This window comes from Camelina sativa, chromosome 14 (assembly GCF_000633955.1).
Source record: "Camelina sativa cultivar DH55 chromosome 14, Cs, whole genome shotgun sequence".
NCBI lineage: Eukaryota > Viridiplantae > Streptophyta > Magnoliopsida > Brassicales > Brassicaceae > Camelina > Camelina sativa.
Window position 1 is genome coordinate 24,059,206 of NC_025698.1, and position 16,268 is coordinate 24,075,473.

General features: G+C 33.3%; 1 protein-coding gene across 1 annotated transcript; it reads right to left on the minus strand.

Moving 5' to 3' along the window:
- LOC104742304 (desiccation-related protein PCC13-62-like) lies at positions 789 to 2,909 on the minus strand. The gene is made up of 3 exons (XM_010463298.1): positions 2,507 to 2,909; positions 1,744 to 1,969; positions 789 to 1,309 (listed from the first exon to the last, which is right to left on the minus strand). Exons 1-3 carry the CDS (start codon positions 2,851 to 2,853, stop codon positions 917 to 919), a joined length of 966 nt encoding a protein of 321 aa, XP_010461600.1. The 5' UTR covers positions 2,854 to 2,909; the 3' UTR covers positions 789 to 916.

Here is a 16,268-nt window from a genome sequence, read left to right on the forward strand (position 1 = left end):
TTCTTTATACAGCAATCTCGAGCAAATCATACATTTAAGAGAGACAACTAATTTAGAAACCAATTTAATGCTAAACAACCAACAAGGAGAGAACAGAATTTACTTTTATGTACTCCATCTGTATCACAATACTCCCTCTATCTCTAAAAGATTGATGTTTAGAATCTTTTACATATTTTAAGAAAACAATGATTATTGAGTTTAAATATATTTTTTTCTTTGACTAAAGAGATATTATTTAATTTTAAATCAATAACAATTCAAAATTTTAAATATTTTCAATGATTACTTCTTGAAGTTTACAAAACATCAATCTTTGTGGGACAAAAAAATATCTCAAAACATCAATCTTTATAGGACAGAAGGAGTAGATGATTTTCTAAGAGTTTCACACAAATTAAGAAAAGCATTGAATGTTTAACTATAAATGTATTTTTTATTTATAAAATATATTTTTATAACTATCTACTAATAGTAATTCATCAAAACTTAAATTCTTAATTAATGATTTTTGAAAATTACAATTTCTTAGCATTAATTAGTAAAAAATTACAAAAAATCAATCTTTGTGATACAAATTTTTTTTTCTAGAAAATCATCTATTATGATACAGAGGGAGTATATGATTGTTCAACGAATTCACTTCAAATAACCATTAACTCCATAAAATCCTCTTAATTAGTTACTAGATTGTGTCCATATGGTGATTATGTATTGCCAAAGTACTAATATTCTGTCATAATTAATGAAGGTTAAAAACACTAAAAAAATAATTTTCATACATTTTTGAACTTTTTTCGATTATGAAAATTTCGCTCTCACAACATTTATTAATAACACGATGATTATTATGTTTAGTCTCCTACATATAACCAAAAACCTAAGAACTACAAAGAAAATTAAACTCCAACTGAAACTAGACCTCGGTACTCCCAGTAGTAACCAAATATGACTTAGCAATTTCCCCATCAGCTCCTTTAGGGTAAAATCCACCGGGAACACTTTCATTTCCACTTCCATACACAATCCGGAGAATCTCCTCAGGTGTTCTATCATACGAAAGAGACAACTCATTACCGACCAAAACATTCCCAACCACTTGTCCTTCAGCACCCATGGCTTTAGGTACGACCAAACCCTCATCTTTCACTCCCGCTTTTCCCAGTTTGTTCCTAAAATCCGAGATCTTATCCGTGAAAGCCGCAACCGTGATACCGTAAGGATATACAACATGTGCTGCTCGAGCATATAACATCGTTCTTATCACTGCGTCTTGACCCGATTCTACTCCCAAAAGTCCTGCTACTAACTGAAAATAGTGTTTGCATAAGTGTAACATATATAATGCAAATATTTTTTTATATAAAAAAACAATAGAGAACAAACTCATCTCTCTCTCTCTCGTAAACCTTGTTTTAAATTACTTTTCTTTTCAATTTAACATTTTGAAATATATCTAACGTTCTTTTTAATTCCTAACATTCTTTTCAATTAGGTGAAGTTTTAGATATAACTCGTAAAGAGTGTGTGTTTTATTTTATTTATGATATGCAATGAAATATCATCTTAACCCATTGATCGTGGATGAAAAGTAATTCATGATTTCAATAAAGCTTAATTAGACTCTTTTATTTTAATATGAGATTTAAGATATATACATATATATAAGTATATAAAACCTTAATGTGTGGTTATAAGAAGAGACCAATATACCGAATCTAAGGAATATGTTGGATATGTTACCTTTCTTGAGGCTGGACATTGCAGTTTAGGGTTAGCGCCAACGTATCCAGTGAGACCAACATAAGGGACCAAATACGAAGCAATGAGGTAATTATAAGAATTGGCATAAGGATTGAATGGTGGCACAAATTTTACTCCAAATGCTTTATCCATCACTTTCGCAAATGCTTTTTTACTCAAATCAAGTTGTGGCCTTGCAAACCCTTTCACCGTTTTCTTGATTGCCCTGTCATTTTTTTTATAAAGATCATGTTAATGCGAATTACATTTTAAAAAAAATATAATTAAAGAATCTCAAAGCTATGACATTTTACTCGTTAAGTGGTAAATTAATACCCATATATAGCGATTTATAAGAAACGACGCATTCGTTTTTTTCATATATATTTTATACATATGATATGTACAAGGCTAGAAAATATTGTCTAATTAAATATATACACCGAACCAATCATTTAATTTTAATTTTGGATGGATTCTTGAGAGTTTAATTTTTACGATGTACAAATGTAACAAATATCCTACACGTTTTCAGTTATAATGAATATATGATTGAAGACATTTTGTCTTGGGTAGAAAAATTACTTCACCAAGCCAGAAATAAAAAAAAAATATTCCTAGTGTAACTACATAGCTATAATGAAAACAAATTGTGTTTTTTAATATTTAAACACTAATTAACCCATAACTCCTATACAGATGATATAATCACAATTATAAACTATAAAGCACTATATATATGACTTAAAAAGAAACGCTTTACCTCAAGTGGCCAACCTCTTGCCAAGCAAACTGCAAAACAACATCTCTTGTCAAAGGATCAAGATTAGCTTTCTGAGCTCCAAGAGGACTTGGCCCTCCCATTGTTAAGTTTGGTGCGACTGTATCAAGACCAAACCCTAACGCTCCGAACAAGAAAAACTCAGCTTCAAGGTACTCCAAATTCAACGGAAACTCCAATAGTTTCCTGTCCTGATCGGTACAGCTGGTCGCCTGATTGCCCTGATCATTGGGACAACTCATGACTTGAAGAAGTTGAACGTTGAAGAGGAAGAACAACACCATCACCATTGAAACCAACAAGCTTCTTCTCTCTTTGGTGACTGCCATGTCTAAAAGTGTTTTGGCTTTTGTTCCTTTCTTTTGGTTTGGTTCTTTAATGATCTGATTTTGTTTTGGGTTTGAATATAATTTATTTATAGGGTTTTAGGACTTGAGTGAGCAAAAGAAGTCTCCCCTCTTTGCCGGAAAGGATTTCATGGATAATGCCACGTGGCTTTGTAACTAGTAGATGAGTTCCACGTGGATATTTGACGATTTCAGTTACTATTCTTAGGAGGACACATCTTTGGATTTATGAGAAATGAACGGAAAGTCTTCTTGTCTTTTTGAGTTTATTTGAGAAGTGTTAGGTTGAATTGAATATTCTTTGTTTTTTAGTATCTACTAAATAACCAAACGATAAATGTTATAAACTAATCACACACGTACGTTTTTTTTTCTAATTGATTCAATGAACTTACTAAGTTTGAGTTATCATTTATGTAGGATACATCTCCTATACTATGATAAACAAACAGAGAAGCCTGTCTTTTTGAGTTTATTTGATAAGGGTTAGGTTGAACAATTCAAGGTTAACGTATGAGTTATGACACCTCTGTTATACACGATACAATATATCTTATATTATAATTTATCAGATATACAAGAAAGTATATATCTTATCTAATATGCATTTAACTCCTGATTAAAAAAGAATGTTAAAATCATATTAACAGATAAAATAAAGTCAATCTAAAACTTATAAAACTCTCAGTATTTTAGATAATTATCCCTGTGTTTCGAACAATGAAGCAATCTTTATCTGATGCCAAGAATTTCTCGTATATAAAAAATCTGGGTTTCTTTGCGTGCTTCATTATAAAAGTGGACTGTTTGTTTATAGTATCAAAAATCAATGCTGACATAAACTTGTTTTATTGTTTATCACTTTGTGGGCTGAAATGGACCTGTTTATCACTTTGTACATATATAAGATAGTTGCACAAATCATCAAGGGCTAGTAAACTTTTATTTATTTATGTTTCGAAATCACTATAACCGAATAAAAGAAATAGAGAAAACTATGATAGAGTGGTCCAAAAAAAAAAAAACATCAGTTATGTTTGATATGAAAAGACGACGTTGCATTGTATTGTATTTTCAGTTTTGAGATGAGACGCTTCTAGTTTTGACTACTTCGACTGAGTTCACTGTGTCTTTGAAAATGTAAGTAGAGTTTGTTTTATGTTCAATTCAATAGCTTTACTTTATAGATAAAACACATGCAAGACGAGTAAGTTGAAAAGAGACAAGCTCGTGGGTATAGCTATAGGCTTAAATTTTCCAACGAGATAAATGGTTAGAAACGTGCTTCTCATGGAGCAGAATAAGAATGGAAGAACGAAAGCTTCTTCAAGTATCTCCAGAAAAACATGGTAACTATGTGCTAAAGTACATTAAAAATTTTGAAGTAAACTTTCCAAAGTCCTAAGATCACGATTAACGAATATCTAATTTTACACATTTAAAAAATGATTTATTGATAAATTGTAATAATTCAATCATTTTCTATTTCATATCCAAAGGTGAAACTAGATTTTTCTATTAACGTACGCTTTTATTATTATTAAATTCGGGCTTTAATGTAGGCTTGCAATTCAAAACCAATTGGCAATGAGTGGAGAGACCCTAACCCTTTATATATTAGTTAATCCTTTCACATCTTTTCAATGTGGGATATTTTACACATGACCATTTGAAACGTATGCATATGTGGGAACAACATCCACGAGGTGGCCAAAAAAACAACCTGCTCTGATACCATATTAAATTCGGGTTTTACTGTGGGCTTCCAACTCAAAACCAATTGGCAATGAGTGGAGATGCCCTAACCTTTTATATATTAGTTAATTCTTTCACATCTTTCCGATGTGAGATATTTTACACTAACATCCTCTCACGCTCAGGCATGACCATCCATCTGAAGCGTGGGCATATGTGGGAACAACATCCATGGAGTGACCCAAGAAACAACCTACTCTGATACTATATAGAACTAGAGAAGAGTTTAGGGGAAAACTCTTTATTATTGTATTGTCTTTCTTAATCAATAATACAAAGGTTTATATAACACTACCTTTTAGGGTGGGTTTACAACATATTAGGGTTTATAATCACCAACATAAACAAAGCCCAATATTGGACTGTCGGCCCATATATACACCAATAATTATTGTTTTTTAACTCGATCTTTGCAACAAAGGTCGTATAATATACAATTTTGGCTCCATTTGGGACACATATGGATATGGTGCATCTTCCTCGACAGTTCCTCTTCTACCACATCTTGACGATCCAGATGAAGGAACAACTAGAAGCAACTAACCCCAAGATCCATGACCTTCCAAGAAACATAAGGGGTACGATGCACTATTCTCCATCTTGATGAGAGGGGCGGGCCGGATATGATGATATCACATCACCCATCATTCAACATTAAATATCTGCTAATAATTAAATTTAATAATATCTGTTTCAAACATTAAAATGATGATTGCAATATTCAAATGGTTGTGATTTTAGAAACATAATATTAGCTTGATGTCTTAGAAAAATGCAAATGGTTGTGCGATTGGTTTACTATTAATGTTAATCAATCATCATCTTTCTTTGTGAAGAACGTAAATGGAAGGAGTCACCAACGTGCTTATAATTAGATTGGATAGCTATATTAGTATTCTTCTCGATATTTCTGGTTCGACACTCGATATTCTTTTTTATTTTATTTCATTTAGTGGTTGACTCTATCAGCTTCATTATATAACGTTTCATGTTGTGTCGTAATTCTAATATATTTTTTTGAAAAAGGTGGATATCTTCATTATTAAATCTTACTAATATGTATCGCTTCTAGGTAGGTAGGCAATATTTTATATATTAATGTGTATATTTTAAAGAGAAAATTCATCACCATTTAATTGTTAATTTTTATTATTATTGTAACTTATGCTATATGATTGATTGATTATATACTGTGGCAAAAGTAAATACTATTTCAACTCCCTGTTTAATTTATTGTATAGAAAAACCCTACATACATTATAATGGCTTTGATATTTGATTAGAAGTAGTTGTACCAATCAAACAAACGGAAGATTTTTTTAAAAAGAAAACAAATTTAACATTCAATTGCTTGTAATCATTTAACCGCTTTTTAATTTCAGTAAATATTTGAACTATTGTTGGCTCTGACTGGTAACATGATTTAGTAAATTTCAGTAACATGATTTATTGAAGTTGAGTTGCAGAAAATATTAAAATTTGATGAAAGTTGCAGTAAAAGTTATGTGGTAAAAACAACAGTTTGATGTAATAGATCGCTGTAAAAATCTGATTTATTAATCTTATCAAAATTATTTACTGGTGACATTTTTGTGGTAGATGTTACAGTATGTATTATTTGATTATAATTATTAAAAATATTAGTGAATATATTTCACAAAATTATAAAAAATAAAATAAATAAAATATTTAAATAATAAAATAATTTTAATATACAAAAAGTTAATTAAATTTCTTTTTTACATTGCAAATTAAAAAATTAACTACATGCATGCCATAATATTTACAATCTTATCATTTTTAGGTCTATGCCTATTTTCATTTCAAATGATAATAAAAAATAATAATTTAGGAGAAATAAAATAACTAATTAAAAAGTTATCAAATAAAAGAAAAACAGTAAAAATTATTTTTATTGCTATATGAATTAAATAAAAACAAAAAGAATAAATTTTTAGGTCTATGCCTATTAAAAAAATAGATAACTCAACTTACCACGTCTTAACTCATGAAAATTTCAATGATGTTGAATAATCTTTTGAGTTAACAATTTTACAAAAGATATACCTCAAACTTGCACATCAATCATAATACATGATTATTCAAACTCAACTTCAAAAATTTAGTTTTGTTAGTGATTGGTAACATTTTTGAATAAAATTTGAGTTAAGTCTATAACTCAACATAAGTCAATAATAACACATGTTACCAGTCATCTTTTAAAAAACCATGTAGTAGTTGTTTACAGTTATGATACACTCAACTATTCAGTTTCCTTGACTGGTCAAAATCAAAATCTCATTTTTTACTACAAATAAAATATGGCAACGTAACTCCATGTGCAACTGCTACTTGTAACGTGTCTATATGTTCTCTCTTTTTTTTGGTATGAAAAGTTATATATATATATATATATATATGTTTTTCTACAAATAATATGTGGATTTGACGTGAGAGTGAATCGAATAATTGTAGGGAAAGTGAAGTGTAATGTGATTTTAACATCTAACCTCTTCACCTCTCCTGCAGAATCAGATTTAGACTCTCAACGTTTCATACTTTATTTATAAGCATTTCTCATTTATAGTATATGTGGATTCTTAGGTGCTCCTCCTCAAAATAATTATAATTATTTCTTACATTTTGCAAAAATGGGAATAAATGTTCCAGAAAGTTTATAATGAATCAACTGACACACAGTCCAATGACATTCAAGTTACAACACATTCAATATACATACATTCATAGAATTTGAACTTGTACATTTAATGGTAACAAAAAAGGTCGTTTAATTGGATGGGTTTTTGCAGAGAATTTGAACTCGTGCATTTAATGGTCAGAGGATTATAGGATGTTTGGGTGCATTAAAAGGATTATAGGACGTATTTTTGCAGAATCTACTACAATTTGTTTATATGCTAAATGTAGTGAAGGGTAAGCTTTAAAGTTCAGATCAAACATGATATTTTGCAGTTTTTAATGAATAGAAGATACAATTACCAGCTAAACTGGAATATATTTGAAACAATATTTATTCTTAATAATACTATAAAATTGAAAATATTTATTGTATCATTCCAATATTTATTTATCATTCAAAATATTTATCAATGAAAAGTGATTTCGTTATATACCACTAACGTAATAAAGATCTAATTAATTTCAAAAACGTGATTAATTTAACTAATATTTCAGTTATTTTATCATTAATTTATAAAATCTTTATCCAATTTATTTTTTTTACAATTATTCAGTTATTTCGATATTATCCTCGTTCACATAAACTTGAAGATAACTTAAGTTGAAAGTAAGCCTAATACTAAACCGAATCATAGTTCAAGAGATAATGATTTATTATGTTTAGGAGTTATCTAAACATAGGTGCTCCCTATTAGGATTAGGATTGGTGTTTCATATAAATAAAAGTGTCTAGTCATGGCACAAAAATTGTAATGTTTTGAGAATTTGAGAGCTTAAGTTTTGAGTCAGTTTTTTAAGCTAATAAAGTGAGTTTATACTTTGTTCTTCTTAAAGTTCCACAAACCTAAATTCTATAATGCTATATATCTTCCTACCATATAATAATTAAACAATTCTATTATTGATTTTTTCTTCCTTTAACATTAGAATATGAACAAAACCAAAGTATCTGTTCTTGAGGAAAAATATAAATTTTGGAGAAAACGATCATTAAAAAGAGCTTGAACATGTAGGCCCTTAGGGGTGGTATGTGAAAGCTTGGATTCTGACAGTGGGATATTAAATATATAGCAATCGATAAATAAAATATATTTTTGATAAAGGAGATAACTAAATAAAATATATGTAACAGAGAAATGTTAATATATTTTTCTTGTTGTTTTATTTTATTTTTCTTCCATTTTTAGTCATTTCTATATTTAATTTTAATAATGCATTTACCTCATACCGATCACATAGGTTCCATGCCGATCTCATCTTTAAATCCACTACTTCCATTCCATCCGAACAATTATAAATGGACTATACTTTGAAATTAATACAATACAAGTCAACGAAGCTAAGCTATCTATAAAAGTCTGGCTACAAAGCTGAACCCAATGTATATAAATGTAGCAGTTGGTGGTCAATAAATTTGTCTAATATAAAAAAAAAAAAACACCACATAATCGATCCATATATAGGAATGTACCACTGGTTTCCATTAACTTCATCCGACCACATTCAAACCCATCGTATTATTTTTATCTAGTTTGCATTTGACTTTCTTTTATAAAATCTTGGTTATATAAAGAATCACCAATATCTTTGCAGTTTCAAGAAACCCACGGAATATAAAATGATTCATAATCGAATATAACATTGTCATAAGATATTACCGCCAAGGCGCCAATATCTACTTTTTTGAGTTGTAAATCATTCAAGGATTTTGTTGGGAATAATATTATATCGGCCGGCCGGTCGTTTATTATATTATCTGACATAGGTTGTCGTCTGTTATAATTTAACTAGAGGAAAGTATGATTCCGAAAAGAAAACTATAAAAATGTATTATGGATATTGAAATAGTAAAGAAGTCAAACTTCTTTTTGCAAATTGGGAATTTGTGGGTTCTACTTTAGCCAAGAAGTCTTCGATCAACTGAATATCCCGAGGAATACAAATTAATATATGTGAAAGAGGTTTACGACGAATATTTTGGAGAATAGTATCCATTCTACATGAAAAGGTGTGGGCAAAATATTAACATGTTAGGTGAGATGAAAACAATATTTACTACTTACTAGAATGTTCTAATATACGATCTCGAGTATTAAGTTAGATGTAAATTTAGGGGTTCATATTGAGCATAACATATGAGATAAGTCTTTAAATGTATTTGAATAAGTCTAATATATAAATATATATATACATACACATGCAAATAAAAAGGATTCAACTAAATAACAGATGAAGGTTTCTGATAGAAGAGAAAGTTTGTTACGATGAGATTAGAAAATATCTTCTTCTATTTTATTCAATGTACTTCGACAATTGTACATCAAAATATATTTTATACTAGATGATCCGGTTTATATCATACCAGATCATTTACAAATCAGTTATTGGTTTAGAGAACCAGTTACTCTATTATTCCCCCTCAAGATGGCAAGTATATAGACTTAAGTGCCATCATGCCAATGAAAAACCAGAATTGAGCTGGGTAAAGAGGTTTAGTAAACACATCTGCCAATTGTTGATTTGTAGTGATGTGGAAAGTCTTGATCAAACCACTCTCAATTCTATCACGAACAATGTGACAATCCACCTCAATGTGCTTTGTTCTCTCGTGAAACACAGAATTATTCGCAATGTGTATCGCTGCTGTAGAGTCACAGTAGAAAGCAACAGGTTTTGATTGACGTACCTGAAACTCTGCTAATAAGGTCACCAACCAAGAAATTTCTCTGACAGCATACTGCATAGCATGATACTCGGACTCAGCAGATGAGTGAGAAGCCACCTGCTGTTTCTTAGATTTCCAGGATATTAAGGAGGAGCCGAGAAACACACAGTAGCCAGAAGTAGACCTCCTAGTGTCCTTGCATGATCCCCAATCAGCATCAGTGAATCCCTGAAGAACAAAGTCTGAATCTGCAGAGTAGAAAAGACCTTCTCCAACAGTACCTTTAATGTAATGCAATACAGTATAGGCCGCCTTCATGTGAGAATCCTTTGGTGCCGATGTAAACTGACATAGTTTGTTGACAGCATAAGTGATGTCAGGTCGAGTGATAGTCAAATACATCAATTTTCCCACCAAACATCGATAAGAAGCAGGATCAGTCAAGGCAGGTTCATCTCCATCCTGTACCAACTTAACAGTAGGATCCATAGGGATAGAAGACGGCTTACATGCCAACAAACCCGTTTCTTCCAAGATGTCCAAAGCATACTTACGCTGACATATAGCAATTCCAGAGGCTGATCTCGCAATTTCAAGTCCAAGGAAATATTGCAATGGACCAAGATCTCGAAGCTTAAAAGCTCTCTGCAAGTCTTCTTTTAAAGTTTTCACTGCTGCATCATCATTACTAGCAATGACTATGTCATCTACATAAACCAGTACAGTAACATACCTTCCATTAACGTTTCTTGTGAATAATGTATGGTCAGCATGAGACTTTTTGAATCCCAAAAACTTCAATGTGGAACTGAATTTTAAGAACCACTGTCTTGAGGCCTGTTTAAGTCCATAAAGAGACTTCTTCAATCTGCAAACTGCATTGGGAGGCAACGTCTCACCCTCCTTTGGTGTATATCCTGGAGGCAATGTCATGTAAATTTCCTCATCAAGATCTCCATTTAGAAACGCATTGGAGATATCCAGTTGATGTAAACTCCATTTCTTTGCAGCAGTAACAGCCAATAATGTCTTCACTGTTTTCATCTTCGCCACAGGAGAAAACGTATCAACAAAATCAATCCCTTCTTGTTGCGTGTAACCTTTAGCCACTAGTCGAGCTTCATAACGCTCTAGGCTTCCATCAGCATGAAGTTTTACTTTATAAACCCATTTGCATCCAATAGAATGCTTATCAGTGGGCAGAGAAACAACATCCCATGTAGTTGTACTCTCTAAAGCTTGTAATTCTGCATTCATGGCTTTAAGCCAATCATCCGACTTCTTTGCTTGAGAAAAAGAGCTTGGTTCAGCATATTTGGTAACAGAACAAATGTAGGCTCTGTAAGGCTCATAAAGCTTATTGTAGCTCATATATTCTGATAAGGGATATGCCACTCCTGAAGCATTCAAGTTGCAGTAGTAATCTTGCAGGTAGGAAGGAGCTTTAGTCAAACGTTTAGTTGGACTTTTAATGATATTTGGAGCTGAATCTACAGGAGCAGAGTCTGAAGCAGTGTTGGTATCAGTGGGAGATTCACCACTCATAACCACAGATTCCACACGTGTAGGATTCACTGTAGGAGATTCATCACTCAAAACTACAGGTTCTACACTACGACACGCTGTAGGAGATTCATCACTCATAACTACAGGGTCAATACTATCAGAAATGCTAGTTGTAGACTCATCTATGCTTCCAAAAATATCAGTAAGAGAAGCAGTAATACCTTTAGCAAATGGGAAAATAGCCTCATGGAAAACCACATTCCTTGATATGTGAATGGAATTTGATTCTAAATCCAGAAGTTTATAACCCTTGTAACCTGCAGGATAGCCAAGGAACACACAGGCTTTTGCTCTCGGTTGAAATTTGGTTCTTCCTTTTGTTGATGTAGAACTGTAACAAAGGCATCCAAAAACACGCAAACCACTGTAATCAGGCTTCTTTGAATTCAAAACTTCATAAGGAGACTGTTCTTTGAGAAGAGGCGTAGGTAGTCTGTTGATAAGAAATACCGCCGTGAGAATGCAATCCCCCCAATACTCATCAGGAATCTGAGCCTGAAACATAAGTGACCTTGCGACATTCAATATATGTTGGTGTTTGCGTTCTACTACCGAGTTCTGTTCTGGAGTCTCTGGACAAGAGTGGTAAGAGAGAATCCCTTTCTTCTTGAATAGCTCTACAAACTTTAATTCTGGTGCATTGTCAGATCTTACACCTTTGACAACAACACCATATTGAACCTCAATCATCTTCAGAAAGTCAGGAAAAATCTGCAACACATCTGATTTGCTCCTCAACAAATAAACCCAAGTGACTCTGGTGTGATCATCAACAATGGTTAGAAAATGTTTGTATCTTTCAACTGTTGGTGTTGCAAATGGTCCCCATATATCAATATGCAGAAGTTCAAATGCAAATGCACAAATATTATTGTTGGAAGGAAATGTAAGACGTTTTTGTTTGGCCATTGGACAANGAGCAGAGTCTGAAGCAGTGTTGGTATCAGTGGGAGATTCACCACTCATAACCACAGATTCCACACGTGTAGGATTCACTGTAGGAGATTCATCACTCAAAACTACAGGTTCTACACTACGACACGCTGTAGGAGATTCATCACTCATAACTACAGGGTCAATACTATCAGAAATGCTAGTTGTAGACTCATCTATGCTTCCAAAAATATCAGTAAGAGAAGTAGTAGTACCTTTAGCAAATGGGAAAATAGCCTCATGGAAAACCACATTCCTTGATATGTGAATGGAATTTGATTCTAAATCCAGAAGTTTATAACCCTTGTAACCTGCAGGATAGCCAAGGAACACACAGGCTTTTGCTCTCGGTTGAAATTTGGTTCTTCCTTTTGTTGATGTAGAACTGTAACAAAGGCATCCAAAAACACGCAAACCACTGTAATCAGGCTTCTTTGAATTCAAAACTTCATAAGGAGACTGTTCTTTGAGAAGAGGCGTAGGTAGTCTGTTGATAAGAAATACCGCCGTGAGAATGCAATCCCCCCAATACTCATCAGGAATCTGAGCCTGAAACATAAGTGACCTTGCGACATTCAATATATGTTGGTGTTTGCGTTCTACTACCGAGTTCTGTTCTGGAGTCTCTGGACAAGAGTGGTAAGAGAGAATCCCTTTCTTCTTGAATAGCTCTACAAACTTTAATTCTGGTGCATTGTCAGATCTTACACCTTTGACAACAGCACCATATTGAACCTCAATCATCTTCAGAAAGTCAGGAAAAATCTGCAACACATCTGATTTGCTCCTCAACAAATAAACCCAAGTGACTCTGGTGTGATCATCAACAATGGTCAGAAAATGTTTGTATCCTTCAACTGTTGGTGTTGCAAATGGTCCCCATATATCAATATGCAGAAGTTCAAATGCAGATGCACAAACATTATTGTTGGAAGGAAATGTAAGACGTTTTTGTTTGGCCATTGGACAAATAGAACAGTGAAAATCTCGTTTATTCTTTTGTGTAAAGCCAAGTACATCTGTTACCAAATCAGTACGATGTTCAGATGGATGACCTAGTCTATTGTGCCACAAACCAGAATCAATAACAACATTAGCATAATATTCCTTTTGTTGAGAAGACTGTTGTGAAATGGTTCGAACGTCCAAGACATAGAGATTTGAAATCTGTTCACCCTCTCCAATCATCAACCCCTTGATAGGATCCTGTATGATACAAGAAGTCTCATCAAATGTCACTCTGCAACCCAGATCTCTTGTTAGTTGACTTATACTGAGAAGATTTAGTCTGAAATCTGGAATATATAGGACATTATTCAATAACAGAAACTCATTCAGCTTTACTGTTCCTACACCTGTGATCTTAACTCCAAAACCAGTCGGCAAGGTTACTAAATTATTTAGAGTTTCTGAGAGGCTTGAGAATAGAGTCTTATCATGACAAACATGGTGTGTAGCACCACTGTCAATGATCCATGACTCAGAGGATAAAATATTACCAGTAGCTCTTAACATCCCAACAAATTTCAATGTGGAGTTAGAAAAAGCCATACCAGGTAATGCGGTGATGGTTGCACCTGAGGACGAAGAATTTTGATTTTGAGTAGTCGAACACTGAGAGTTGAAGTAGTCAATAACCCCCTGAATCTGATCTTTAGTGAGAGTCTTAACCATGCATGTAAGAAGATCATTAGAAGTGGAATCTGTCAAGGCAAGTTGAGCAATAACCGGTTTACTAGGAACCATTTCTCGATCAGAAGAAGTGGATTTATCCGATTGATTCTTATTCTTGTGCTTGAAACTTAGTGGATAACCATGTATCCTGTAGCACTTGTCAATTGTATGTCCTGTATAACCACAGTGGGAGCAAATCACCTTCTGTCCTTGAGCTTTGTAAGTAGCATTAACAGAAGACTGCACTACATCTGAAGAAGTTACATTAAAGGCAACTGCATTCTGAACTGGAGAAATTGTCCGCTGACTGTGATCTTGATCAACCAGATTGTAAATCCCTGATAAAGTTGGAACATGTTTCTTCATGATTATTTGACTCCTGACAACTGAGTAAGACTCATTCAAGCCTGCCAAGAATTTAATCACTCTAGCATGATCCTCTTTTTGCTCTGTCGCCTTACAACAATCACACTTTCTGCAAGTTTTTATACAATTAGCTCCATCCAACTCATTCCATAGAGTTTTCAAGGTTGTATAGTATGTAGAGAGATCCATGGATCCTTGTTGGAGAGACCAAATCTGTTGAGATAATTGATAGGATCTTGGTAGGTTTGTGATATGATACCGTGTCATCAAGTCTTTCCAAATCTCCGAAGCATCATCAAAACGAAGGATACTCTTATAGATCTGCTTCGCTACAGAGTGGAGGAGCCAAGATTTCACTAAACTGTTACATCGCGACCAAATCCTAAACATCGGATCAGTTTCAGAAGGTCTAACCAAAGATCCATCAATAAATGCAAGTTTGTTCTTCGCATCTAGAGCAGTTCTCATTGCTATATTCCAATCATCATAGTTTGTACCATCTAAAACATCAGAGATGATAGAAATACCAGGATTGTCGCTATTTGTGAGATAGAACGGAGAATGAATACTATCCGGAGACTCGATCAAAGATACGAAGCCTCGAGGGATCAACGGAGGTGCTTGAGCTAAAGAAGCTGCTTGAACAGCTTGCAATAACGTTTCTGGAGCTTGCGGTAACCTTTCAGGAGAGGAATCATCGCGATTAACCGATCGACGAGCTGATGTAGTTGCTCTGACCGTGCGACGACCCAATTTTCGAGTGGTAACCATCGTAGAGTTTTGATTTAGCTTAGAAATTGAAGAGAAAGAGCTCAGATGAGCAGAGACATTGAAGTTTTGAGCTTAGATTCGCCGGAAACAATGGAAGAATCAGTTGAATTTTGAGATTCAACGCTCTGATACCATGATAGAAGAGAAAGTTTGTTACGATGAGATTAGAAAATATCTTCCTCTGTTTTATTCAATGTACCTCGACAATTGTACATCAAAATGTATTTTATACTAAATAATCCGGTTTATATCATACCAGATCATTTACAAATCAATTATTGGTTTAGATAACCAGTTACTCTATTAGTTTCCTCTCTAACAACAAAAGAAAGGTAAATTTTGTTCTGTAAAGTTGTAGCTAAATGGCTAAAAAAAGTCGCAGTAGTGAAATAATTTGTACATGAAAAAAAAAAAAAAACAACCAAATTCAAAAGATCAGTAAAAAAAAAAAAGAAGCAAAATCTTATTTAAGTCTTAGTATCGGAACAAAGCATCAGCATTTTTCTCTTTTCCTTTAACTATCTACCTTAGACCTTATTCCTTATAAATTTATAAGATTCCATGAGAAAGTAGTATATATAACCCGTTGGTGCCTAATACATACACGTGAATTTTGGTTCGCCAAAAAATTCTCTCTCTCTCTTTCTCATGTGTGAATATAAATATATCTACACATACATACACTAAACTCTTCCTTATCATCTTCTCTCATACACTCTCTCTCTCTATCTCTTTTTCTCTCTAAAAATGGTGAAAGGGTCCCAGAAAATCGTGGCCGTAGATCAAAACATACCAATAATAGACATGTCGCAGGAGAGATCACGAGTGTCGATGCAAATAGTCAAAGCCTGTGAGACTCTCGGCTTCTTCAAAGTGGTCAACCACGGTGTAGACCAAACTATCATCTCAAGGATGGAGCAAGAGTCTATAAACTTCTTCGCTAAGCCGGCTCACGAGAAGAAATCGG

What these genes read in the sequence shown, in the direction of transcription:
- LOC104742304 (XM_010463298.1), bottom strand. Translation starts at nt 2,853, where the DNA reads ATGGCAGTCACCAAAGAGAGAAGAAGCTTGTTGGTTTCAATGGTGATG. An exon ending in CAAGAGGTTGGCCACTTGAG is followed by an intron (nt 1,970 to 2,506) that starts GTAAAGCGTTTC and finishes AAAAAATGACAG; the next exon opens with GGCAATCAAGAAAACGGTGA. An exon ending in AATGTCCAGCCTCAAGAAAG is followed by an intron (nt 1,310 to 1,743) that starts GTAACATATCCA and finishes CACTATTTTCAG; the next exon opens with TTAGTAGCAGGACTTTTGGG.